This window comes from Nerophis ophidion, linkage group LG04, assembly GCF_033978795.1.
Source record: "Nerophis ophidion isolate RoL-2023_Sa linkage group LG04, RoL_Noph_v1.0, whole genome shotgun sequence".
NCBI classification, from domain to species: Eukaryota; Metazoa; Chordata; class Actinopteri; order Syngnathiformes; family Syngnathidae; genus Nerophis; species Nerophis ophidion.
Window position 1 is genome coordinate 23586112 of NC_084614.1, and position 25789 is coordinate 23611900.

The following is a 25789-nucleotide window of genomic DNA, read 5'->3' on the forward strand; positions in this document are numbered from 1 at the left end:
ACGCTGTTGTAACACGTGGCTTAGTATTTTTTTCTGAAATAAGCAGGGGCGTCCATGATAACGTGGCTTGGATGACAACATATGTTGCTCCAAAACCTGTATGGACCATTCACCCTTAATGGTGCCTTCACAGATGTGTAAGTTACCCATGCCTTGGCCACTAATACACCCCCATACCATCGCAGATGCTGGCTTTTGAACTTTGCGCCTATAAAAATCTGGATGGTTATTTTCCTCTTTTTTCCAGAGGACACCACTTCCACAATTTCCAAATATAATTTGAAATGTGGACTCGTCAGACCACAGAACACTTTTCCACTTTGCATCTGTCCATCTTAGATGATCTCGGGCCCAGCGAAGCCGGCGGCGTTACTGAATGTTGTTGATAAATGGCTTTTGCTTTGCATAGTAGAGTTTTAACTTGCACTTACAGATGTAGCGACAAACTGTATTTAGTGACAGTGGTTTTCTGAAGTGTTCCTGAGCCCATGTGGTGATATCCTTTACACACTGATGTCGGTTTTTGATGCAGTGAAATGAGGGATCAAAGGTCCGTAATATCAACGCTTAAGTGCAGTGATTTCTTCAGATTCTCTGAACCTTTTGATGATTTTACGGCCCGTAGATGGTAAAATCCCTAAATTCCTTGCAATAGCTCGTTGAGAAATGTTGTTCTAAAACTGTCCGACAATTTGCTTACAAATTGGTGACCCTCGCCTCATCCTTGTTTGTGAATTTCTCAGCATTTCATGGAAGGGGCTTTTATACCCAATCATGGCAGCCACCTGTTCCCAATTAGCCTGCACACCTGTGGGATGTTCCAAATAAGTGTTTGATGAGCATTCCTCAACTTAATTAGTATTTATTGCCATCTTTCCCAACTTCTTTGTCACGTGTTGCTGGCATCAAATTCTAAAGTTAATGATTATTTGCAAAAACCAATATTTTTTTATCAGTTTGAACATCAAATATGTTGTCTTTGTAGCATATTCAACTGAATATGGGTATAAAATGATTTGCAAATCATTTTATATTTATATCCAACAAAATTTCCCAACTCACATGGAAATGGGGGTTTTTAATCAAATACTTTATTTGTTCCGAATATGTAAATGTTACCTAATGTTAAGTCTGGGATCTTCTAAACTTTAACATCATCTAATAATGCAACAAATATACTATCAAAATGTTTCGATTGAAATTAAAATACCGTAATTAAATATCTACTTGACTTATAACTTCAAAACAAAAGTGCACCTGGTAAAAATGTCAGCAGATGAGAAACTGTCGGATCAGTCACCTGAATTTTTAACATAAAAATCTGTGGTACTGTTTTAGCATTTACATTAACATGCTGTAAAAAACAATATATACATTTTACAGAGAAATTTTGGCTGTTTTTTACAGTTAATTCTACAAAAAATGTTTTATCTTGTATGTTAAAAATCACACTATATGCAGTACAGGCCAAACGCTTGGACACACCTTCTCATTCAAAGCGTTTTCTTTATTTCCGTGACTATTTACATTGTAGATTGTCACTGAAGGCATCAAAACTATGAATGAACACATGTGGAGTTATGTACTTAACAAAAAAAGGTGAAATATTTTAGTTTCTTCAAAATAGCCACCCTTTGTGCTCTGATTACTGCGTTGCACACTCTTGGCATTCTCTCGATGAGCTTCAAGCGGTAGCCTCACCTGACATGGTTTTCACTTTCACAGTTTTGGTGCTTTCAGTGACAATCTGCAATGTAAATAGTTGTGTCAAAACGTTTGGCCTGTACTGTATATATTTATATTGCAGCCATAACTGCAATGTGGCGCTCAATGAAAACGAGTTTAACACCACTATGTTCAGCGATGTCTCCAGCGAACATGCTAATTCTTCATAAACAGTGAATAAACAACTCACCAAAGGGTTGCCATCAGACCACTGGAAATCATTCTCAATCGTCTTATCATTCAAGCCAGTCCATTGGTATTCTTTATAGTTGTCTGTGGATGACAAAAGCAACACAGTGAACACACAATGACAACGAAGGTCAGTCAGAAGTAATGGGCATACTTGCCAACACTCCCGGATTTTCCGGGAGACTCATGAAATTCAGCGCCCCTCCTGAAAACCTCCCGGAAGAAATTTCCCCCCGAAAATCTCCCAAAATTCAGCTGGAGCTGGAGGCCACGCCCCCTCCAGCTCAAACATGCACAGTTCTAAGCTTGAAAGGGAGGATTGCAGGCGGATCTGACGGTATTTAAAGTCCTTTTTTAAAAACGACTGCTAATCCTCCTCCTTTTCGACTGGACGACCACGGAGAATTTAAGTAGGAACACTCCGGAGGCAGAAGTTCATTAAGAGGGGCGGACTTACCGGCTCTCAGCCATGTTTCCGTCACACAGAGGAAGTCAAGTCCGCGGGAAGTGAAGAAATCCTTCAGGATAAACGTTTTGTTTGTCAAAGATCTTGCGTTCACAAGACCGAACCAGGCGGGGGGCAGCACGTCCAAGGGTGCAGCTAATCCAGGTGGGGCCAGACACACAGCCCGCAGGTGGCGGGGGAGAGGAGCCACGAGGCGGGAAAGGAAGGCAGGAATCTGGCCAGGTGAAGAAGCTGACTGGGACGTCGAAAAACCAACGTCGAAGTTGATCATATCAGTGGGAAAGGGGCAAAGATCCAACAGTGTTTGGCGGTCATACTCAAGCAGTGAGCTGACAAGAGACGAAAATAGACGCAAACAACACAAAAACGAACAGAGCCGACAGCGAGAGACGGCGAGGCAAAGCACATACTGGCGCCATCTTCTGGAAACTCGGAAGTGCCGTTACTGAAATAGTGCAAGTTTTTTTTTTTTTTTGTAACCAGCAAGCACAGTACAGTTAGTAGAACAACTGTGTTTTTATTATTGTGTATTTGATAGGTGCCGTCTGAAATTCAACTATTTATTTTATTCATATATATATAACAAAATAAATATATATAGCTAGAATTCACTGAAAGTTAGGTATTTCATACATATATACTGTATATATATATATATATATATATGAAATACTTGAGTTGGTGAATTGGCTGTAAATATACTCTCTCCTTAACCACGCCCCCGCCCCTATCACGCACCCCAAACCACGCCTCCGCCCCACCCTCGGAGGTCTCAAGGTTGGCAAGTTTGGTAATGGGTGGTCCTACTGTTGATGTAGTCCTGCTCCTCTGGGGTCAAAATGGAGACCAGATGAGCCCCCTGCATGCGGCAGTGCTGCTCGGCCACCTCCCAGCTCAGACGCTGGCCGAAATGTCGGTAGCAGAAGCCGTGAAACTTGTCCCAGCCTGGTTCGCAGCTCTGCAGATCTGAAAGCGTCAACGGGAGAAGTATTTTGTTTAGATTGGACTTTGAATGCAGGAGAATGGCCTTGCGCTCACCTTTGTCACAGAGGTCTCCTCCGTAAGTCGGCAAACAGAGGCACTGGATCTGTCCGTCCCGTTCCATGCAGGTGCCCCCGTTGAGACAGGGGTCATGGACACAAGCATCTGGAACACAACATAGGGTCAGTTGACCTCAAACTGCTTTTTTCAGGTATTTGCGCTTATTTCAAGGAAGGTCGAGATCCCCTTCGGCCTTTAGATGTCACATGCCATCTCAGTGTTGGGAACTATCTCTTCCACTCAAGTTCATTGTCCCAACACATCACTTTACCATAAGGATATTAACACTATATTGAAATCTTTTGGCAAATACATGCTTCATAAACAAATAATATTGTTAAAAATGTGACCTGTTTACGCTCAAAACGCCGAATAACAAATAAAGAGAAGAAATAAATACCGGGAAAACTCCAACTATAGACTGAGTATTAATTGCAAGTAAAAAAATCCAAATAATTAAAAATGTTAATACAATAAAGAAATACAATAAAATGAAAAAAAAAAAAAAAAAGGAAATGGGCAACATTTGAAGAGGCGGTCATTTCCAAGTTTTGAAAACTACCTTTAACACAGGTGTCAAACTCAAGGTCATTTTACGTGACCCACGAAAAAATGTGCGCCAATAAAGCACTCAATCTGTATGGCTAAATTTGTTTATTCTTAACATTTTAATGGAAAAATGTACTTCACACAATCGTTTATATTCTAAACCGTCCACATCCATCCATCCATTTTTTCCGCTTATCCGAGGTCGGGTTGTGGGGGCGGCAGCCCAAGCTGAGAAGCCTCGATTTCCCTCTCCCCAGCCATTTCGTCCAGCTCCTACCGGGGGATCCAAAGGCGTTCCTAGAACAGCTAGGAGACATAGACTTCCCAACGTGTCCTGGGTCTTCCCCGTGGCCTACTGCCGGTCGGACGTGCCCTAGGGAGGCGTTCAGGGGGCATCCTGACCAGATGCCCGAACCACCTCATCTGGCTCCTCTCGATGTGGAGGAGCAGCTGCTTCACTTTGAGCTCCCCCCAGTTGACAGAGCTTCTCACCCTGTCTCTAAGGGAGAGCTCCGCCACTCGGCAAAGGAAACCCATTTTGGCCGCTTGTACCCGTGATCTTGTCCTTTCGGTCATACACCAAAGGTCATGACCATAGGTGAGGATAGGAATGTAGATCGACCGGTAAATTGAGAGCTTTGCCTTCCGGCTCAGCTCCTTCTTCACCACAACGGATTGATACAGCGTCTGCATTACTGAAGACGCCGTCTGTCGATCTCACGATCCACTATTCCCTCACTCGTGAACAAGACTCCGAGGTACTTGAACTCCTTCACATGGGGCATGATCTCCTCCCCAACATAGAGATGGCACTCCACCCTTTTCCGGGCAAGAACCACGAAATCGGACTTGGAGGTGCTGATTCTCATCCCAGTCGCTTCACACTCGGCTGCGAACCAATCCAGTGAGAGCTGAAAATCCTCAGGACCACATCATCTGCAAAAAGCAGAGACCTAGTCCTCTCAACAGATCCCCTCAACGCTCTGACTGCGCCTACAAATTCTGTCCATAAAAGTTATGAACAGATTTGTTGACAAAGGGTAGCCTTGGTGGAGTCCAACCCTCACTGGAAACAGATCCGACTTACTGCCGGCAATGCTGACCAAGCTCTGACACTGATAGTACAGGGAGTGGACTGCCACACTCGGACAGTCCGATACCCTTAGAATACTCTCTGAGCACTCCCCAGTGCAGAGAGTATTCTAAACCGGTGATTTTCAAACTGGTGGCACGTGGGCTCCATGTAAAGGTACCCCAAAGAATCAATTAATTAAATATTAAAACACAGTGTTACATGTATGTGTGTAATGTTACAGTGACCAAAAATATTACACACACTTGTAAAAAAAAAAATATAATGTCTTGTTTTTCACGAATATTTAGACCTACTACGTGACTGTATTTTAATGATTGTCATTACCGTGGAACTTGGAAAGCCAAGTGTTTTCTGAGGTGGGGTCATAACGTGGACTATGGTGTGGTTTGTTTTCCCAGCATGCAAGGGAAGGTGACGGGACATAATTCAGATATGCTAGAAAAAGTGAAAATAAAAGGCGCGCACATGGCGGAGGCAAAAACAACTTAAGACATGAAAACATGAACTAAACAACGCACTAAACTGGCTAGAATAACAAAGAAAACTTACGTGGCAACACAAGAGCGGCATGAACAATGAGCATGGAACAACAGCGTGAACTAATCATGAAACAGAGCGATGACAGCAGAACGGCAAACAAAAAAAGGCAGGCTTAAATAGTGACATGATTAACGGATGCGTGAGTTCAAATAAATGATGCAGGTGAAACTAATGAGTTGTCATGGAAACTTAAACCAGGGTGCGCAAAAACAGGAACTAATCGAGTCAAAAACAGAACATAACTAAACAGAACATGATCACAAGACATGACTGGTGGTTGTTAGTAAAGTTTGAGTACCACTGTTCTAAACTTGGATATTACCTAAAAATGCAACAAAATATTACAATAATTTTTATTGTTTATCAAAAATAAATACTTAAATATCTGCTTGTCACCTTGGCTTAGGATTCTAAAGCAAGCTATCCATAATAAATAAATGCATATGCAATTGTGTAATATATAATAATATGTAACTATACATTCATGTTATCATACTGTATATTGAGTTACATAACCCAAAACCAGTGAAGTTGGCACCTGGTGTAAATTGTAAATAAAAACAGAATACAATGATTTGCAAATCCTTTTCAACCTTTCAAAATGTTTTTGGAAACTGTGGACTTTGTGTCCTCCCGAACAAAGAGGAAAAGAACTATCCGAATTGTTCTAGGCGCAAAGTTCAAAAGCTAGCATATATGATGGTATGGGGGTGTATTAGTGGCCAAGGCATGGGTAACTTACACATCTGTGAAGGCACCATTAATGCTGAGAGGTACATACAGGTTTTGGCGCAACGTATGTTTCCATCCAAGCAACATTATAATGAACCCCCCTGCTTATTTCAATAAGACAATGCCAAGCCATGTGTTACAACAGCGTGGTTTCATTGTAAAAGAGTGCAGGTACTAGAGTGGCCTGCCTGTTGTCCAGACCGGTCTCCCTTTGCAAATGTGTGGCGCAATATAAAGCCTAAAATACCACTACGGAGACTCCGGACAGTTGAACAACTTAAGCTGTACATCAAGCAAGAATGGGAAAGAATTCCACCTGAAAATCTTCAAAAATTGGTCTCACCAGTTCCCAAACTTTTACTGAGTGTTGTTAAAAGGAAAGGCCATGTGACACAGTGGTAAAAATTCCCCTGTGCCAACTTTTTAAAAATGTGTTGCTGCCATTAAATTCTAAAATAAATAGTTTCTCAGTTTGAACATTAAATATCTTGTCTTCGCAGTCTATTCAATTGAATATAAGTTGAGAAAGATTTGCAAATCATTGTATCCTGTTTTTATTTACGATTTACACAACGTGCAAACTTCACTGGTTTTGGGTTTTGTACAAACGGCCCTCTCTGGGCAGCCATAATTGCAACGTGGCCCATTAAAGAAAATGAGTTTGACACCCCTGATCTATGATTAACTTATACAGTATGTTAACGTTTTGAACTAATGGTTAGGAGTGCATTAGAAAGTGGACAGGAAAACATAACTCTTTTCGAGCATTACATATTCCATAATGTGGACCGTAAAAGCCTATGCAGAGGTAATTTAAGCGGCTCATGATACTTCAAATGCAGCTACTGTCCTTTAAAGAGGATAATAAAACCTGCATTACGAGGTTGCTTTACACCCATTTTTACAAACCCCATTTCCATATGAGTTGGGAAATTGTGTTAGATATAAATATAAACGGAATACAATGATTTGCAAATCCTTTTCAACCCATATTCGGTTGAATGCACTACAAAGACAATATATTTGATGTTCAAACTCATAAAGTTTATTTATTTTTTTGCAAATAATAATTAACTTAGAATTTCATGGCTGCAACACGTGCCAAAGTAGTTGGGAAAGGGCATGTTCACCACTGTGTTATATCACCTTTTCTTTTAACAACACTGAATAAACGTTTGGGAACTGAGGAAACTAATTGTTGAAGCTTTGAAAGTGGAATTCTAGGCTGCAGGCGGGCCAGGAAAGTATCCGCACTCTTTTTTTTACGAAGCCACACTGTTGTAACACGTGCTGAATGTGGCTTGGCATTGTCTTGCTGAAATAAGCAGGGGCGTCCATGAAAAAGACGGAGCTTAGATGGCAGCATATGTTGTTCCAAAACCTGTATGTACCTTTCAGCATTAATGGTGCCTTCACAGATGTGTAAGTTACCCATGCCTTGGGCACTAATGCACCCCCATACCATCACAGATGCTGGCTTTTGAACTTTGCGTTGGTCCGGATGACACGATGTCGAATATTTCCAAAAACAATTTGAAATGTGGACTCGTCAGACCACAGAACATTTTTCCACTTTGCATCAGTCCATCTTAGATGATCTCGGGCCCAGAGAAGCCGGCGGCGTTTCTGGATGATGTTGATAAGTGGCTTTCGCTTTGCATAGTAGAGCTTTAACTTGCACTTACAGATGTAGCAACAAACTTTATTTAGTGACTGTGGTTTTCTGAAGTGTTCCTGAGCCCATGTGGTGATATCCTTTAGAGATTGATGTCGGGTTTTGATACAGTGTCATATGAGGGATCGAAGGTCACGGTCATTCAATGTTGGTTTCCGGCCATGCCGCTTACGTGGAGTGATTCTTCCAGATTCTCTGAACCTTTTGATGATATCATGGACCGTAGATGTTGAAATCCCTAAATTTCTTGCAATTGCACTTTGAGAAACGTTGTTCTTCAACTGTTTGACTATTTGCTCACGCAGTTGTGGACAAAGGGGTGTACCTCGCCCCATCCTTTCTTGTGAAAGACTGAGCATTTTTTGGGAAGCTGTTTTTTTACACAATCATGGCACCCACCTGTTCCCAATTAGCCCGCACACCTGTGGGATGTTCCAAATAAGTGTTAGATGAGCATTCCTCAACTTTTTCAGTATTTATTGCCCCCTTTCCCAATTTCTTTGTCATGTGCTGCTGGCATCAAATTCTAAAGTTAATGATTATTTGCAAAAAAAAAAAATGTTTATCAGTGTGAACATCAAATATGTTGTCTTTGTAGCATATTCAACTGAATATGGGTTGAAAAGGATTTGCAAATCATTGTATTCCGTTTATATTTACATCTAACACAATTTCCCAACTCATATGGAAACATGGTTTGTAAAAAAAATAATTAGTGTTGTAAACCACACACGCAGCAACTATTGGAGATTCTGCGTTTAATTGAACACTAATTGGAGAACACCCAAATAAATTCCAAAAATTAAAAGATTTGACACATAGATGCATGTGCAGCACGTTTATCTTTTTTGCACCTAAAAGCAAAAATACTCAGCAAATTGACTGTACAACAACATTGTGTTTCTACACATTATGCTGTGTGCTTTCACTACAACTTGGGGAAAGTAGCATTAAAAGACATTCACACACTCGTGTCTTCCAGAGTCCCTTATGAGGTTACTTCCGGACTGGGGTTGCAGTGCAATTGGAACATGAATTGACAAACATATCACTGTACTGTTACAATACTTCACAGAAGTCAGAGGATAGAGAGGAAGACATTACACAAAACAAGACAGGACAGTGTGTCAAATGAAGACGTCCTTTTTGGGTCACAAGGAAGGGAAAACGTGTTTGGGAGGACAATAAGGCGGAGTCAGAGGTGAAACATGTAGAACAAGGCAGGCCAGCGTAGGAGAGAAGCAGATGGGGAGTTTTTAGTGCATCAGTACCAAGGACAAGAAGAGCACAGTTAGGCTGATGAGAGCTATTTTAGCATTACCTGCTATTCCCACTTTACCGCCCACAGCTGCCTTCTCTTTGGGCAAAACATGGCGGGTTGAAGCCTGGGTGGGGCTAAAGTCAACATTCATCATTGTCACTGTCTGGGGCTCCTGTGTCCAGTGGAAGACTTTGGGTGTAGCGGTGGTAGGGCTCCAAGGGCTCCATGTTGTTGTTCTAACGGCGGCCATCCTGGTGGCCTCTGCAGCTGAAAGGGACCGTGGAGCTGTTGTGGATGAGAGAGATGAGGATTTGGTGCTAATCTCCAGATCCTTCTGAGACTCTTGTGGTTCGGTTGTGGTGGTCAGCAGAGCCCAGTTTGACGATTTGGGATCTAGAGGAAAAACGGTAATCTCCTCGTCAAACGCCAGACCAGTGGAAGTGTCGTCGTCTGGGGTGGTGGCCTCTGTAGTGTCCTCGCTAAATGTGGGGGTGGCGCTAGCTTCAACCTCGGAACTTGTGAATACTTTCTCTTGAAAGGTTGGAGTGACAAGATGTACAGAGACTGGGATCATTTCAGCTTCTTTTTTAGGAACTGTTGTGACCTCCTCTTCATAAAATGGCGTCGTGGTATCTATCGCGTCAGAGTTAGCGGCAACATTAGCTGCCTCTTCAAAGCTTAACGTTATTTTAGCTACTTTATCATGATTTAGCATAGCTGTAGCCTTCTCTTCATGTGCTGGTGTTAAGGTACCTACCTCTTCAGTGTTAGGGGTAACATTTGCCTCCTCTTCAAATCTTTGTGTTACTCTGTGAAGATTTAGCATAGCTTTGGCCTCCTCTTCATATACTGGTGTCGTGGTACCTACCTCTTCAGAGCTAGCGCTAGCATTAGCAGCTTCTTCAAACCTTAGTGTTACTTCAGCTACCTTATCAAGGTTTAGGACAGCTTCAGCCTCCTCTTCGTATGTTGGTATGGTACCTCCTTCTTCAAAGTTAGTGGTAGCATTAGTTGCTTCTTCCAATCTTAGTGTTACTTGACCTACTTTGTCAAGGTTTAGCGTAGTTTTAGCCTCCTCTTCATATACTGGTGTTATTGTGTCTACCTCTTCAGAGTTAATGACATTAGCTGCCTCTTCAAGTCTTTGGCTTCCTTTAGCTACTTTTTCAAGACTTTGTATTGCTTTAGCTTCTTCTTCAAATATAGGGGTAATGTCAAATCTTTCTTTGGGCATTGGCAACACAGTGGTAGGTGCTAATGTCGGTTCGACTTTTGGGTCTAAAGTAGCTGTAGCCTCTTTAAATAATAGTGTGACATTAACTTCTCTGTGGGTTAGAGAATCATTAAAAATCTCTTCAAGTTTTGGTGTACTTTCAGTTCCTTCTTTGGGGTTTAGCATAGCTTTAGTCTCCACTTCAAATATTGGTGTTGTTGTAGCTGCTACTTCTTTTTGATATACAGTAGCATCACTTTCTTTCAATTTCATGGATGCGATAGACCCACTTGGGTTTCGAGTAACATTAGCCTCCTCGTCAAACATTGTCGTTACTTCTTTGGAGTTTCCAGCGGCGTTACGGTGTTTCTCTTCTTCCTTACCAAAAGCTTTGTTGGGTCTAAAATTCTGTGCAAACATGTGAACAACCTTAACTTCTTCAATGGCCGTAGCCCCTGTAGCATCCTCGACAACCTTCTCCTTGACGGTTGAGTTAAATGTAATATGATCGCTGGTTTGTGCTGTGATCATATCAGGTTCAAGTCCACTTGTTTCTTCATAACTGGTGGTGGATACGTCAAAAAGCGCTCTGTGACCAGATGGCTGGTAGAGTGCTGTGATGGATTCAGTAGGCTTCTCTTGATATTGAGTGGTAGATGAAGTTGCTTCAAAAGGGATAGCCTTAGTTGGAAGAAGCTGCCTTTCAACGCTATCTAAGGTGTCTTCAATTTCTGAGCTTGTGCTTCCCTCTGTAAGCGTATAAATGGACTTTAAGAGATTATCTGAGCCAAGAGTGTGAGAATGCCCGGATCTAGATGGGAAAGTTGGAACTGCGACGGATGTGAATGACTTTGGAGAAGCACTGCCGGTTGACACAGGGGGCGTCTGGTGGGTGGTTGACTTTGAGATTAGCTTGAAAACGGTCACTTCCTGGCGACTTTCTGAAAGAAAAGCAGCATTTTTCAAGGTTGAATCACAGCATCAACGTACTAAAAAATAAAGCAGTTTGTACCTTGAGAAGTATCCCCAGAGCCGCTCATTGGGATCCAAAAAGATGTCAGATCTGCAGGGGGTTCAGTCGTTTGTGATGCAGGTTCTCTTTTCTCCACTTGTTTCACCGTTTGAGTGGAAGGGGGAGCTTGCAGGATTTCATCTTGAGTCTCGGTACTGTTAAAATATAAGTTGGTTTCCAGTTGTTCCTTTCCCTTGTTTAATGGCGGTGTGCGCCCTTTGGCCATACTGTCTGGTTCTGGCAGGTTATGAAGATAAGTGCCATTAAACTTAGGAAGCCATGTTGTGTTTTCTACTTCAGTAAAATTCTGGTAGGAATCCGTGCTCTGGGTAGTACCTTTTATCAGTCCTGTTGTACTTTGAGAGTCATAGTCATAGGTTTCTGTCGAAGATGAAGTCCTGTCAAGAGGTCCTAGGAAATCTGAAGTAACCGTGGTGCTTAAGGGATTCTCTGAATTATCGGACAGAAATGTGTGCTCATTTATGTCATTTTCTTTTGCTGGAGGATAGAGGGGGATAGTTTCAAGCACACTCTGAGCCTCTCGTTCTACTTGCTCTGAGTTTTGGCCGAGTAGTAGTACGCTCTCTTCTGCTTTCAGAATAACAACATCTTGTTCCAGGCTCCTGGGCTCATCGGTGGTGCTGTCTACAGTGGAATCCTTTGCATCATCTGTACCTGTAATAAAAAAAGAATACATAAGAATAGACATTTGATTTGTTCTTCAAGTTTTAAGTCTGTAGGTTTTTCCAACAACTGTTCAGGCATCAGCTACACACACCTTTAAAACAAAATACGTCAAAAAGTCTGGACGGTTCTGGGAAGACAGTCTGGTTACTGAAGCGATATATGGTCTTTACGCCTGCCAGAGGCCCTCCGCATCGCTCTCTTGGGGTCCTGATAGGGTATCGCACGCTGCCGTCAGATAGCCAGCCGGGGCTACAGTGGTCCAGACCTTCACTCCATGCCATGTAAAGCTGCGCCGTTGAGGCCATCTGTGCCCCTGCGGCTCTGCAGTATGACTGGGCCCCCTCAAAGGACAGCTGCTGTGGCATTGGGTCATGAAACACCTCCCCTGAAATCGCATTTTAAATTATTTTTTTAATTGTTTAATCTTGCAAAAGTTGGACAGGGTTGTATGTCATACCATCCATTTGTTCTACATAACAATACACATCATAACGATCCTCTGCATTCATTAGTCCATAGCTTCTCACTCCGGGCTGCCCGTCCATGTCTCCATAGCAAGCTTCACGAGGGTTTTGGATGGGGTACCTGATGCAAAAGAAAACCAAATATCACCAAACTCTTCGTGACTCTGATGTTTGCAGGTATCCAAACTACGGTTGTACAGGTATTTAAACCCGGGTTGTACGGTATACAGGTATTCGTATAATACCGCGATACTAATGAATCATATTTGGTACTATACCGCCTCTAAAATGTACCGGTCCCCCACGCTAATGACTACTTGCAGTGTGCAGTGTCATAGCTCCTTCTAAATCATTAATCCTTGTCTCCATGGAGACAAGTCAAGTACATTTATTTCAAGAATCATCCCTGTAGGACAAGTGATAGCTACATACAGTGGGGCAAAAAAGTATTTAGTCAGCCACCGATTGTGCAAGTTCTCCCACTTAAAATGATGACAGAGGTCTGTAATTTTCATCATAGGTACACTTCAACTGTGAGAGATAGAATGTGAAAAAAAATCCAGGAATTCACATTGTAGGAATTTTAAAGAATTTATTTGTAAATTATGGTGGAAAATAAGTATTTGGTCAACCATTCAAAGCTCTCATTGATGGAAGGAGGTTTTGGCTCAAAATCTCACAATACATGGCCCCATTCATTCGTTCCCTAACACGGATCAATCTGCTGTCCCCTTAGCAGAAAAACAGCCCCAAAGCATGATGTTTCCACCCCCATACTTCACAGTAGGTATGGTGTTCTTGGGATGCAACTCAGTATTCTTCTTCCTCCAAACACGACGAGTTGAGTTTATACCAAAAAGTTCTATTTTGGTTTCATCTGACCACATGACATTCTCCCATATGCTCTCTGGCAAACTTCAGACGGGCCTGGACATGCACTGGCTTAAGCAGGGGGACACGTCTGGCACTCCAGGATTTGATTCCCTGTCGGCGTAGTGTGTTACTGATGGTAACCTTTGTTACTTTGGTCCCAGCTCTCTGCAGGTCATTCACCAGGTCCCCCCGTGTGGTTTTGGGATTTTTGCTCACCGTTTTCATGATCATTTTGACCCCACGGGAGGAGATCTTGCGTAGAGCCACAGATCGAGGGAGATTATTAGTGGTCTTGTATGTCTTCCATTTTCTGATAATTGCTCCCACAGTTGATTTTATCACACCAAGCTGCTTGCCTATTGTAGATTCACTCTCCCTAGTCTGGTGCAGGTCTAAAATTATTTTCCTGGTGTCCTTCGACAGCTCTTTGGTCTTGGCCATAGTGGAGTTTGGAGTCTGACTGTTTGAGGCTGTGGACAGGTGTCTTTTATACAGATAACAAGTTCAAACAGGTTCCATTAATACAGGTAACAAGTGGAGGACAGAAGAGCTTCTTAAAGAAGAAGTTACAGGTCTGTGAGAGCCAGAGATTTTCCTTGTTTGAAGTGACCAAATACTTATTTTCCACCATAATTTACAAATAAATTATTTAAAATTCCTACAATGTGAATTCCTCGATTTTTTTTTCAAATTCTGTCTCTCACAATTGAAGTGTACCCATGATGAAAATTACAGACCTCTGTCCTCATTTTAAGTGGGAGAACTTGCACAATCGGTGGCTGACTAAATACTTTTTTGCCCCACTGTATGCTTCACTACTCACCGCATTACACCAAAGCCATGACTTTTGACGTGTTAAAAAGGTCTGAAGTTGACAAAGTCAAGAAAAGAGTACTCTGTGACCAATCATCAACCGTTAAAATGACCAACTTAACTTTGAAAACACTACACACAAGTTAATGAAGGGCATACTTACTCAACAGCCATACATGTCACACTAAGGGTCATAAACTGGTGCCATAGAGTGAAACCATACTAAACAACAATGACAAACACATTTTGCGAGAATATTTTCACCATCCGGCGGTATAGTTCGGTTGGTAGAGTGTCCGTGCCAGCAACTTGAGGGTTGCAGGTTCGATCCCCGCTTCCGCCATCCTAGTCACTGCCGTTATGTCCTTGGGCTAGACACTTGACCCACCTGCTCCCAGTGCCACCCACACTGGTTTAAATGTAATTTAGATATTGGGTTTCAATATGTAAAGCACTTTGAGTCACTGGAGAAAAAGCGCTATATAAATATAATTCACTTCACGATCCATTTATCCATCCATTTTCTACCGCTTATTCCCTTTTTGGGGTCGCGGGGGGCGCTGGCACCTATTTCAGCTACAATCGGGCGGAAGGCGGGGTACACCCTGGACAAGTCGGCACCTCATCCTAGGGCCAATATTTTCACCAATAGAACATAAACACTACAGAATAAATTCCCCGAATTCCCTGCAGCACCAACTCTTCCGGGATGCTACAATATAAACAATGATACAAAGTACAAGAGCGTATCTAGTCGATATTTTATAGCATCACAAAATCGTTCATTTTTTTAAAATGTATCTTATGTTTATAAACTCAGGAAATATGTCCCTGGACACATGAGGACATTGAATATGATCACTGTATGATCCTGTAACTACTTGGTATCGGATTGATACCCACATTTGTGGTATCATCCAAAACTAATGTAAAGCATCTAACAACAGAAGAATAAGTGATTATTACATTTTAACAGAAGTGTAGATAACCAGATATTACCAGTCAATGAACAAGTAGATTAATAAAAAAAAATTCCACCACTTGTCCTTAATAATTTTGACAAAAAATTAGAATGATAAATGACACCACATGTTTCTGCATATGTCAGCAACCTAATTAGAAGCTTTTGTTTGTTTACTTATTACTAAAAGACAAGGTGTCTAGTATGTTCACTACTTTATTTAATGACAAACTTGCAATAAGAAACATATGTTTAATGTACCCTAAGATGTTTTTCTTAAAATAAAGCCAATAATGACATTTTTTTGTGGTCCCCTTTATTTAGAAAAGGACCGAAATACATTTTGGTACCGGTTCCAAAATATTGGTATGGGACAACACTAATCTAAACATGCAGTACCTGACCGTCTGGTCTTCTATCCAGCCTGCGTCACACTGCTCATAACCATCAAAATAAGCCGCCCAAAGCTGGCTCCCATTTGCAATTTGTGCCCCAATGGCCTTGCAAGCGGCCTTGGCCTGATGAAATGAGAGGAAATATCGATCCGTGGCATCCCTGTAGTGGAACACAACACCTATACACAAACACGCACGTGCAGTGTCATTCAAGAACAATTCATCAGCAGCAACATGCATCTTTAATCGTCTTACCTTTGACCTTGAGTTGTACAAGATCACTGGCGTCTTCCAGGCCCTGCTGCACCTCACAACGATAGTGACCCGAATCACTGGAGCGTAAATTTGAGATGCGAAGCGACACATCCCCGGGAGAGGACGAGTCGTTGAGCAAAGCCACACGACCTAGGTACGCCTCGTTTACTTTCACCCTGTCGCCTCGCGCCACTAAGATTTGTGTCTCCTGCCCGCCGGACAACAGCGTCCATTTCACCCGTGGCAGCATTCTAGGTGTGGAGGAGGCCAAGCAGGGGATGACGACGGATCGGCCCAGTGGGGCGAAAAGGACGCCGGGGTGGGAAATGTTAACTTGGAGAGAAGGGATGTCGTCTGCAGAAAGAACATCAAGGACAATGTCTATTTTCCACAACAATAACATCATATTCTTTAAACTAGTAGTGTTAATAATGAAGGACTACTGACCATATGCAGATGGCATTTGGGTGGGAAAGGCTCGAGTCAAGTGACAAACTACACTAAAGAGAAGGACAAGTCTGTGGAGACAAGGAGGCAGAACATCCCATCAGTAATGGTGTGAAGGGATATAAAGATAATAAAGACATATTATTTCTCCTTCCCAGGTTCCAATTTCACAGATATTTAAACTTAAAGAGGTGGCAGTCTAGACAAATCCTAAACGGATTTGTCTAGACAGGTCATTTTCACTCTCATATCTGACCCCCTACCACTTGTATCGACAAAAACAAAGCTTATGCCTCACATTAGGATTTACAAAAATGTAGTTTTAATGATGTAATACGTGTAACGTAATCTATCCCTCAGTTGTTTGCTCAGCTCAAACACACTTCTTTAGGGTTACGGCGTTTCATGACGTCATTAGGGAAACACTTACAATCCTAAGGCTTTGCACCACATCCTAAAGCAAATTCTAAAGCTTTGCCAGCTACTTGTCATGTATGGAAACTGAAAATTATTATTTTTTTCTTCAGCAAATAGGCTAACCCTATGGTTCTCAAACTTTTTTCAGTGATGTACCCCTTGTGAACATTTTTTTATTTCAAGTACGCCCTAATCACCACTGTAAAAAAAAATCCTATCTTTATGGTTAATTTACTCTAAATTTCCATCCATCCATCCATTTCCTACCGCTTATTCCCTTTTGGGGTCGCGGGGGGCGCTGGCGCCTATCTCAGCTACAACCGGGCGGAAGTCGGGCTACACCCTGGACAAGTTGCGACCTCATCGCAGGGCCAACACAGATAGACAACATTCACACTCACATTCACACACTAGGGCCAATTTAGTGTTGCCAATCAACCTATCCCCAGGTGCATGTCTTTGGAAGTGGGAGAAAGCCGGAGTACCCGGAGGGAACCCATGCATTCACGGGGAGGACATGCAAACTCCACACAGAAAGATCCCGAGCCCGGGATTGAACCCAGGACTACTCAGGACCTTCATATTGTGAGGCAGACGCACTAACCCCTCTGCCATCGTGAAGCCCTACTCTAAATTTCTATTGTAATTTTTCTATTTTTTTAAATAGGTTATACAACTGTAGAATTGAAGACATTAACTGTAAATAAACAAACCGCCTGTTATTTTAAGTAATATGCCAGTAATGACAAACTATGTATATTTCCTTTTTTTTTTACAGAAAAATACCAAATTAATTATACATATAATTTTCTGTTTTCTCAAATTACTTTCAAATTCATGTAAAATTACAGTAATTAACTTTCATTAAACATGTAGCTTGTTATATAAAAGTCTATGTCCATACTAACAATCTAACAGTTTTATATGTAATTTTAAGGTAAATCTTATTTTTAAAATATTTATGTGTATTTTTACATTCAAGTTGAAAATATATGTAGCCTGTTATATAAAGGTTTATGCTCATACTAACAATTTAACATTTTTCTCTGTAACATGACATATGTTGGTGACTGCAAGACATACTTGATGAACAGCCAACAGCCATACAGGTCACACTGACGGTGGCCATACAAACAACTTTAATACTGTTACAAATATGCGCCACACTGTGAACCCACATCAAACAAGAATGACAAACACATTTTGGGAGAACATCTTCACCGTAACACAACATAAACACAAAAGAACAAATACCCAGAATCCCATGCAGCCCTAAATATTTACGTGTTACAATATACACCCCAGTTACCACCAAACCCCGCCCACCTCAACTGACGCACGGAGGGGGGCGGTGATGTGGGGGAGGAGGGGGCAGCGGGTAGCGGGGGTGTAGCCCGTAAGAGTCAGGGCTGCATGGGATTCTGGGTATTTGTTCTTTTGTGTTTATGTTGTGTCACGGTGAAGATGTTCTCCTGAAATGTGTTTGTCATTCTTGTTTGATGTGGGTTCACAGTGTGGCGCATATTTGTAACAGCTTTCAATTTGTTTGTACAGCCACCTTCAGTGTGACCTGTATAGCTGTTGATCAAGTATTCCTTGCAGTCTCCATCGTATGTCTACCAAAGCCTTGTACAACATGAGTCTAAGTCGGCACGCTGTTTGTATGGTGAATGAGCGAACGCGACGAAGGGTTGAAAAGGTTGATAAAGGCAGTGCTGTCGTGGAACGCCCATAATACACATCTCCAGGCGAACATCGGGACAATCCTTCGGGAGGGTCACTGAATGTCTCTTGGTAAAATAGGGAGGATTGGCAAGTATGTTGCTAGGGCGGGATAGCCATTCGAATAAGGATTGCCTAGCAACGAGTTTCTGCATCCAGTGGCCCCCAGGTAAATTGAGTTTGAGACCCCTGATCTTAACAATTCAGGAAAAATCTGTAAAATAATGGTATTTCTCTGTGGAACTGCCAGCATTGTCACTTTATTAAAGATGGTTGATCTTAATAATTTGGAAAAACTCTGTAGAATAAAGGTATTTTTCTGCAGAACTGTTTGCATCATCACTTTATTTAAGGTGGTTGAACTTAATAATTTAGTAAAAATCTGTAAAATTACGATATTTTTCCGCAAAGCGTTTCATGAAAATTTCTGTAAATATAATGTTTTTGATTATTATTTGGTGTAAAATGTTGGCAGAGGGGTTAGTGCGTCTGCCTCACATTACGAAGTTCCTGCAGTCCTGGGTTCAAATCCAGGCTCGGGATCTTTCTGTGTGGAGTTTGCATGTTCTCCCCGTGAATGCGTGGGTTCCCTCCGGGTACTCCGGCTTCCTCCCACTTCCAAAGACATGCACCTGGGGATAGGTTGATTGGCAACACTAAATTGGCCCTAGTGTGTGAATGTGAGTGTGAATGTTGTCTGTCTATTTGTGTTGGCCCTGCGATGAGGTGGCGACTCGTCCAGGGTGTACCCTGCCTTCCGCCCGAATGTAGCTGAGATAGGCGCCAGCGCCCCCCGCGACCCCGAAAGGGAATAAGCGGTAGAAAATGGATGGAAATGGATGGTTTTACTTTAATTTTATGGTTTTCGTTTGGCAGCCGTAGCTGCCATGGCTGCATGCCATTTTTTTACAGAATGTTTTTTTCAGTGAGTGCGAAGCATTTTTGGTTGGAAAAAAAGAGATAAAGAAGTAAAATACAGCACTATGTCATCAGTTTCTGATATATTAAATTGTAAAAAAGTGGAAAATATTGCTTATATGTAGTGGTCTTTCTTGAACTATTTGTAAAAAAACAACTAAAATAACTAAAAACTTGTTGAAAAATAAACAAGTGATTAAATTATAAATAAAGATTTCTACACATAGAAGTAATCATCAACTTAAAGTGCCCTCTTTGGGGATTGTAATAGAGATCCATCTGGATTCATGAACATTTATTCACAAAAAAATAAATCTTTAACATCAATATTTATGGAACATGTCCGCAAAAAAATCTAACTGTCAATACTGAATATTGCATCGCTGCATTTCGTTTCCCAGTTTATGAACTTACATTCATATTTTGTCAAAGTATTGTTCAATAAATACATTTATAAAGGATTTTTGATTTGTTGCTATTTTTAGAATATTTTCAAAAAATGTCACGTACCCCTTGGCATACCTTCAAGTACCCCAAGGGGTAGCGCTTGAACTTGGACAAATCCGGCTATCAACGATTCCTGATTCCGATTATTAAGAAAGCAGGGTGAAAAATGTACTATACATTTTTTATGGCGCTATTTTCAAGCTGTATATAGATACCAATCTTTTGAACATTGAATATATATGTTATGAAGTTTCATCAATGTTTCACTTTGTTTATTTAACCCCGATCCAAATTTATATAGCATTATTACCAAACTATTTTCAGAGGGCTTCACATAAAATGTACACATACTGTGTTGTTTATGTGTTGGACAGGTTTTTCTGTTGCTGAATCCACGAGTATAATCAGCAGATACCAATCTAATGTACAGTTTCCAAAAACAATTTAATGGTGAGTGCTTTTGGACAGTTTCATATCAATATCATATCATATCAACACAATATTTAAACTATTTTTTATTTTCTTTTATTCCATACAATTGTTTGTAAGTCAATAGTACACAATTATTAAACAATATAACAGGACAATCCTGGTTTGTTTTTTGCCGTCAAAGTCCTTCTGTGTTTGGAAACAATGTTAGAAAAAACACACACAAACAAAAAAAAGACTTGGGAAAGTAAAAATATATATCTTACACACGAGTATCGATCATGTATTGATATTACCATTGGTATCAACACTACCGATTTATGGATCAATCAGTCTTTCCCTAACCTGTATGCCTGGTAGTGGCCACTGAACAGTAACAGCTCACATTAGTTGTTTTATTACCCTCTCTCTCCACTCGTATTAACCTACTTGTTAATTTCCTGTAATATTTAATTACTTTCTGCTATAAAGCGGTTCCATCTACACTTCTTAAACTGTACTAGGCACCTACGTACAAAACCCAAAACCAGTGAAGTTGGTACGTTGTGTAAATCGTAAATAAAAACAGAATACAATGATTTGCAAATCCTTTTCAACTTATATTCAATTGAATAAACTGCAAAGAAAAGATACTTAACATTCAAACTCAGAAACGTCCTTTTTTTTCCCAAATAATCATTAACTTAGAATTTAATGGCAGCAAAACATTGCAAAAATGTTGGCACAGGGGCATTTTTACCACTGTGTTACATGGCATTTCCTTTTAACAACACGTTTTAGAACTGAGGAGACCAATTTTTGAAGCTTTTAAGGTGAAATTCTTCCCCATTCTTGATAGATGTACTGCTTAAATGTTTAACAGTACGGGGTCTTAGTTGTCGTAATTGACGCTTCATAATGCGCCAAACATTTTCAATGGGAGACAGGTCTGGACTACAGGCAGGTCAGTCTAGTACCTGCACTCTTTTACTACAAAGCCACGCTCTTGTAACACGTGCATAATGTGGCCTGGTATTGTCTTGCTGAAATAAGCAGGGGCGTCCATGATTATGTTGCTTGGATGGCAACATACTGTAGGTTGCTCCAAAACCTGAATTTACCTTCCAGCATTAATGGTGCCTTCACAGATGTGTAAGTTACCCATGGCTTGGGAACTAACACACCCCCATACCATCAAAGATGCTCGCTTTTGAACTTTACACCTAGAACAATCCGGATGGTTGTTTTCCTCTTTGTTCTGAAGGACACGACGTCTACAGTTTCCAAAAACAATTTGAAATGTGGACTCGTCAGACCACAGATCACTTTTCCACTTTGCATCAGTCCATCTTATGGACTGATGGCTTTGGCTTTGCATAGTAGAGTTTTAACTTGCACTTACAGATGTAGTGACAAACTGTAGTTACTGACAGTGGTGTTCTAAAGTGTCACTAAGGCGGCATGGCGTAGTGGGTAGAGCGGCCACCCCAGAAACCTGAGGGTTGCAGGTTCGCTTCCCACCTGTTGACATCCAAATCGCTGCCGATGTGTCCTTGGGCAGGACACTTCACCCTTGCCCCCGGTGCCGCTCACACTGGTGAATGAATGATGAATGAATGATTGGTGTTCGTCGGAGGGGCCGTAGGCGCAAACTGGCAGCCACGCTTCCGTCAGTCTACCCCAGGGCAGCTGTGGCTACATATGTAGCTTACCACCACCATGTGTGAATTAATGGTGGGTTCCAACTTCTCTGTGAGCACTTTGAGTATCTAACAATAGAAAAGCGTGATATAAATATAATCAATTATTATTATTAATATTCACTGAGCCCATGTGGCGATATCCTTTACACACTGATATCGTTTTTTTGATGAAGTTCCGCCTCAGGGATACGAGGTCATGGGCATTCAACGTTGGTTTTAGGCCTTGCCGCGTACGTGCAGTGATTTCTCCAAATTCTCTGAACCTTTTGATAGTATTAGGGACCATATATGATGAAATCCCTAAATTCCTTGCAATAGCTGATTGAGAAATGTTGTTTGTAAACTTTTCGACAATTTACTCACGCATTGGTTCACAAAGTGGCAACCCCTCGCCCCATCCTTGTTTGTGAATGACTGAGCATTTCATGGAAGCTGCTTTTATACCCAATCATGGCACACACCAGTTCCCAATTAGCCTGTTCACCTGTGGGATGTTCCAAATAAGTGTTTGATGAGCATTCCTCTACTTTCTCAGTCTTTTTTGCCACTTATGCCAGCTTTTTTGCAACATGTTGCAGGCTTCAATTTCCAGTTCAAACAAGTTGTCTAGTATGTTCACTATTTTATTTAATGACAAACTGGCAATAAGAAACATAAGTTTAATGTACCCTAAGATTTAAACAACACACAATAATACACTCTGGTGCCACCTCTGACACTCATTTACAAACCCCGTTTCCATATGAGTTGGGAAATTGTGTTAGATGTAAATATAAACAGAATACAATGATTTGCAAATCCTTTTCAACCCATATTCAATTGAATATGCTACAAAGACAACATATTTGATTTTCAAACTCATAAACTTTATTTTTTTTTGCAAAAAATAATTAACTTAGGATTTCATGGCTGCAACACGTGCCAAAGTAGTTGGGAAAGGGCATGTTCACCACTGTGGTACATCACAGTAAACGTTTGGGAACTGAGGAAACTAATTGTTGAGGCTGTGAAAGTGGAACTCTTTCCCATTCTTGTTTTATGTAGAGCTTCAGTCGTTCAACAGTCCGGGGTCTCCGCTGTCGTATTTTACGCTTCATAATGCGCCACACATTTTCGATGGGAGACAGGTCTGGACTGCAGACGGGCCAGGAAAGTACCCGCACTCTTTTTTCACGAAGCCACGCTGTTGTAACACTTTTCTTGCTGAAATAAGCAGGTGCGTCCATGATAACGTTGCTTGCATGACAACATATGTTGCTCCAAAACCTGTATGGACCTTTCAGCATTAATGGTGCCTTCACAGATGTGTAAGTCACCCATGCCTTGGGCACTAATACACCCCCATACCATCACAGATGCTGGCTTTTGAACTTTGCGCCTATAACAATCCGGATGGTTATTTTCCTCTTTTTTCTGGAGGACACCACGTCCTCTGTCTCCAAACATAATCTGAAATGTGGACTAGTCAGACCACAGAACACCTTTCCACTTTGCATCAGTCCATCTTAGGTGAGCTTGGGCCCAGCCAAGCCGGCGGCATTTCAGGATATTGTTGATGAATGGGTTTGGCCATGCATAGTAGAGTTTTAACTTGCACCTTCAGATGTAGCGACCAACTGTAGTTACTGACAGTGGTTTTATGAAGTTTTCCTGAGCCATGTGGTGATATCATTTACACACTGATGTTGGTTTTTGATGCAGTATCGCCTGAGAGATCAAAAGTCCGTAATATCATCGCTTACGTGATTTCTCCAGATTTTCTGAACTATTTGATGATTTTACGGACCGTATATGGTAAAATCCCTAAATTCCTTGCGATAGCTCGTTGAGAAATGTTGTTCTAAAACTGTTCGACAATTTGCTTACAAAGTGGTGACCCTCGCCCCATCCTTGTTTGTGAATTTCTTAGCATTTCATGGATGCTGCTTTTATACCCAATCATGGCACCCAACTGTTCCCAATTAGCCTGCACACCTGTGGGATGTTCCATATAAGTGTTTGATGAGCATTACTCAACTTTATCAGTATTTATTGCCACCTTTCCCAACTTCTTTGTCACGTGTTGCTGGCATCAAATTGTAAAGTTAATGATTATTTGCAAAAAAAAACGTTTATCAGTTTGAACATATAATATGTTTTCTTTGTAGTATATTCAACTGAATATGGGTTGAAAAGGATTTGCAAATCATTGTATTCCGTTTATATTTACATCTAACACAATTTCCCAACTCATATGGAAACGGGTTTTGTACAATTCTTGAAAAATACTAAAATAAAAAATGTGACAGAGAGAAGACAAACTTTCTGAGGGAAACGACTCGCCCGGAAGATTGGACCAGCACCAAAACACAAAGCGCTAAAATAAATATGCTTCCATGTCAGGAAAAGAGGGTTGATTTATTGCACAGCCTGTACTTGGCTGATCGAACTTGAAATGATACCACGATGTGACATCATTTAACGAATTGAGTTACCTGATGAATTGCTGGGCTAAGAAAGTTGCTCTCAAGCCTCAGCAAGACGCTGAGAGCAAACTGCAAGTCTCAAAACTGAGGCTCCTCAATCCAGACCGCAAGCCATCCGCGTCCTCCGGCAGCGAAATGACACAGCGTCTCAGGCCAGTGGCAGGCGGCCATGGCTCCAACCATGGCACCAGTCTGGCCCTGTTATTAAGCTAGCAGGCAGCTAACAATCTCCTCAGGCAACCCTCAGCACGCTGCCAATGCACACCAATGACCCTCATTATGTTACACACTGATGAACTACACTAGACCTGGGCAAATTAAGGCCCGGGGCCGCATGCGGCCTGTTAAGCTTTTCAATCTGGCCCGCCGGATATTCCCAAATAATTTTTTCAGATCATTAAGATGGAAACTGCAGCTCATACTTGCCAACCCTCCCGGATTTTCCAGGAGACTCCCGAAATTCAGCGCCTCTCCCGAAAACCTCCCGGAAGAAATTTTTCTCCCGAAAATCTCCCGAAATTCAGCCGGAGCTGAAGGTCACGCCCCCTCCAGCTCCTTACGGACCTGAGTGGGGACAGCCTGTTTTCACGTCCGCTTTCCCAATATATAAACAGCTTGCCTGCCCAATCACGTTAAAAACATCTGCGGATTTGAATAAAAAACTGCACATACAAGGAGACAAAGCAGAAGAACGAGGAAGTTACAGCCATGGCGACGCCGTCTGTAATAGAGTGATTCTATGTTGTCTGATGCCATCTCCTGGTGAATGTTGGCTATCGCGTTATGGGGTTAATATAAATGTTTTTAATGCATCGAAATTCATCAAAGGTATGGGGGGATTTTCAGTAAACTTTCAGGAAATGTCCAAAAAGGGATAAGGAACAACAACTATTTTACTATGTCACCTTACGTTTACGTTACAAGCTAAAAATCTGTGTGTCTGTGGGTGTACAGGTATGCTAGTGGTCCCGCCTCCACCCACAGAGACAAAGACAGTGGGTCGCCTCAACTTCAAACTGATTCCATTTTGGGGATAATCGGGATAATGAACTTCTCTATGTGTGTGTGCGTGTGAGAGACAAAGACAGTGGATGACTCACTATGAATTGTGAAAAACATAGCAACAATAGAAACATAACTTCCAAACTAAAATATTTGCTTAAAATAACGTTATTGAAGTATGTAATAAATCATTGCACTTGCAAGAGACTGATCATCTTCACATACAGTACAGGTCAAACTTTGGACACACCTTCTCATTTCGATGCGTTTTCTTTATTTTCATGACTATTGGCACTGAAGGCATCAAAACTAT

At 41.5% G+C, this 25789-nt stretch overlaps 1 protein-coding gene across 3 annotated transcripts in view; it reads right to left on the reverse strand.

The window, feature by feature from the left end:
- LOC133551136 (brevican core protein-like) overlaps positions 1 to 25789 on the reverse strand; it is a 38498-nt gene that overhangs the window by 1590 nt on the left and 11119 nt on the right. For 2 of the 3 annotated variants that reach the window (XM_061897521.1, XM_061897522.1), the window contains exons 2-11: positions 16395 to 16465; positions 15948 to 16301; positions 15697 to 15871; positions 12644 to 12771; positions 12278 to 12571; positions 11500 to 12174; positions 9335 to 11428; positions 3419 to 3526; positions 3188 to 3346; positions 1916 to 1998 (exon numbers count right to left, since the gene is read on the reverse strand). In XM_061897521.1, coding sequence (XP_061753505.1) covers positions 1916 to 1998; positions 3188 to 3346; positions 3419 to 3526; positions 9335 to 11428; positions 11500 to 12174; positions 12278 to 12571; positions 12644 to 12771; positions 15697 to 15871; positions 15948 to 16301; positions 16395 to 16465 — 4141 coding nt within the window. Of the gene's footprint in view, positions 1 to 1701; positions 1748 to 1915; positions 1999 to 3187; positions 3347 to 3418; positions 3527 to 9334; positions 11429 to 11499; positions 12175 to 12277; positions 12572 to 12643; positions 12772 to 15696; positions 15872 to 15947; positions 16302 to 16394; positions 16466 to 25789 lie in introns of all 3 variants that reach the window. The other variant, XM_061897524.1, reaches the window with a different exon arrangement.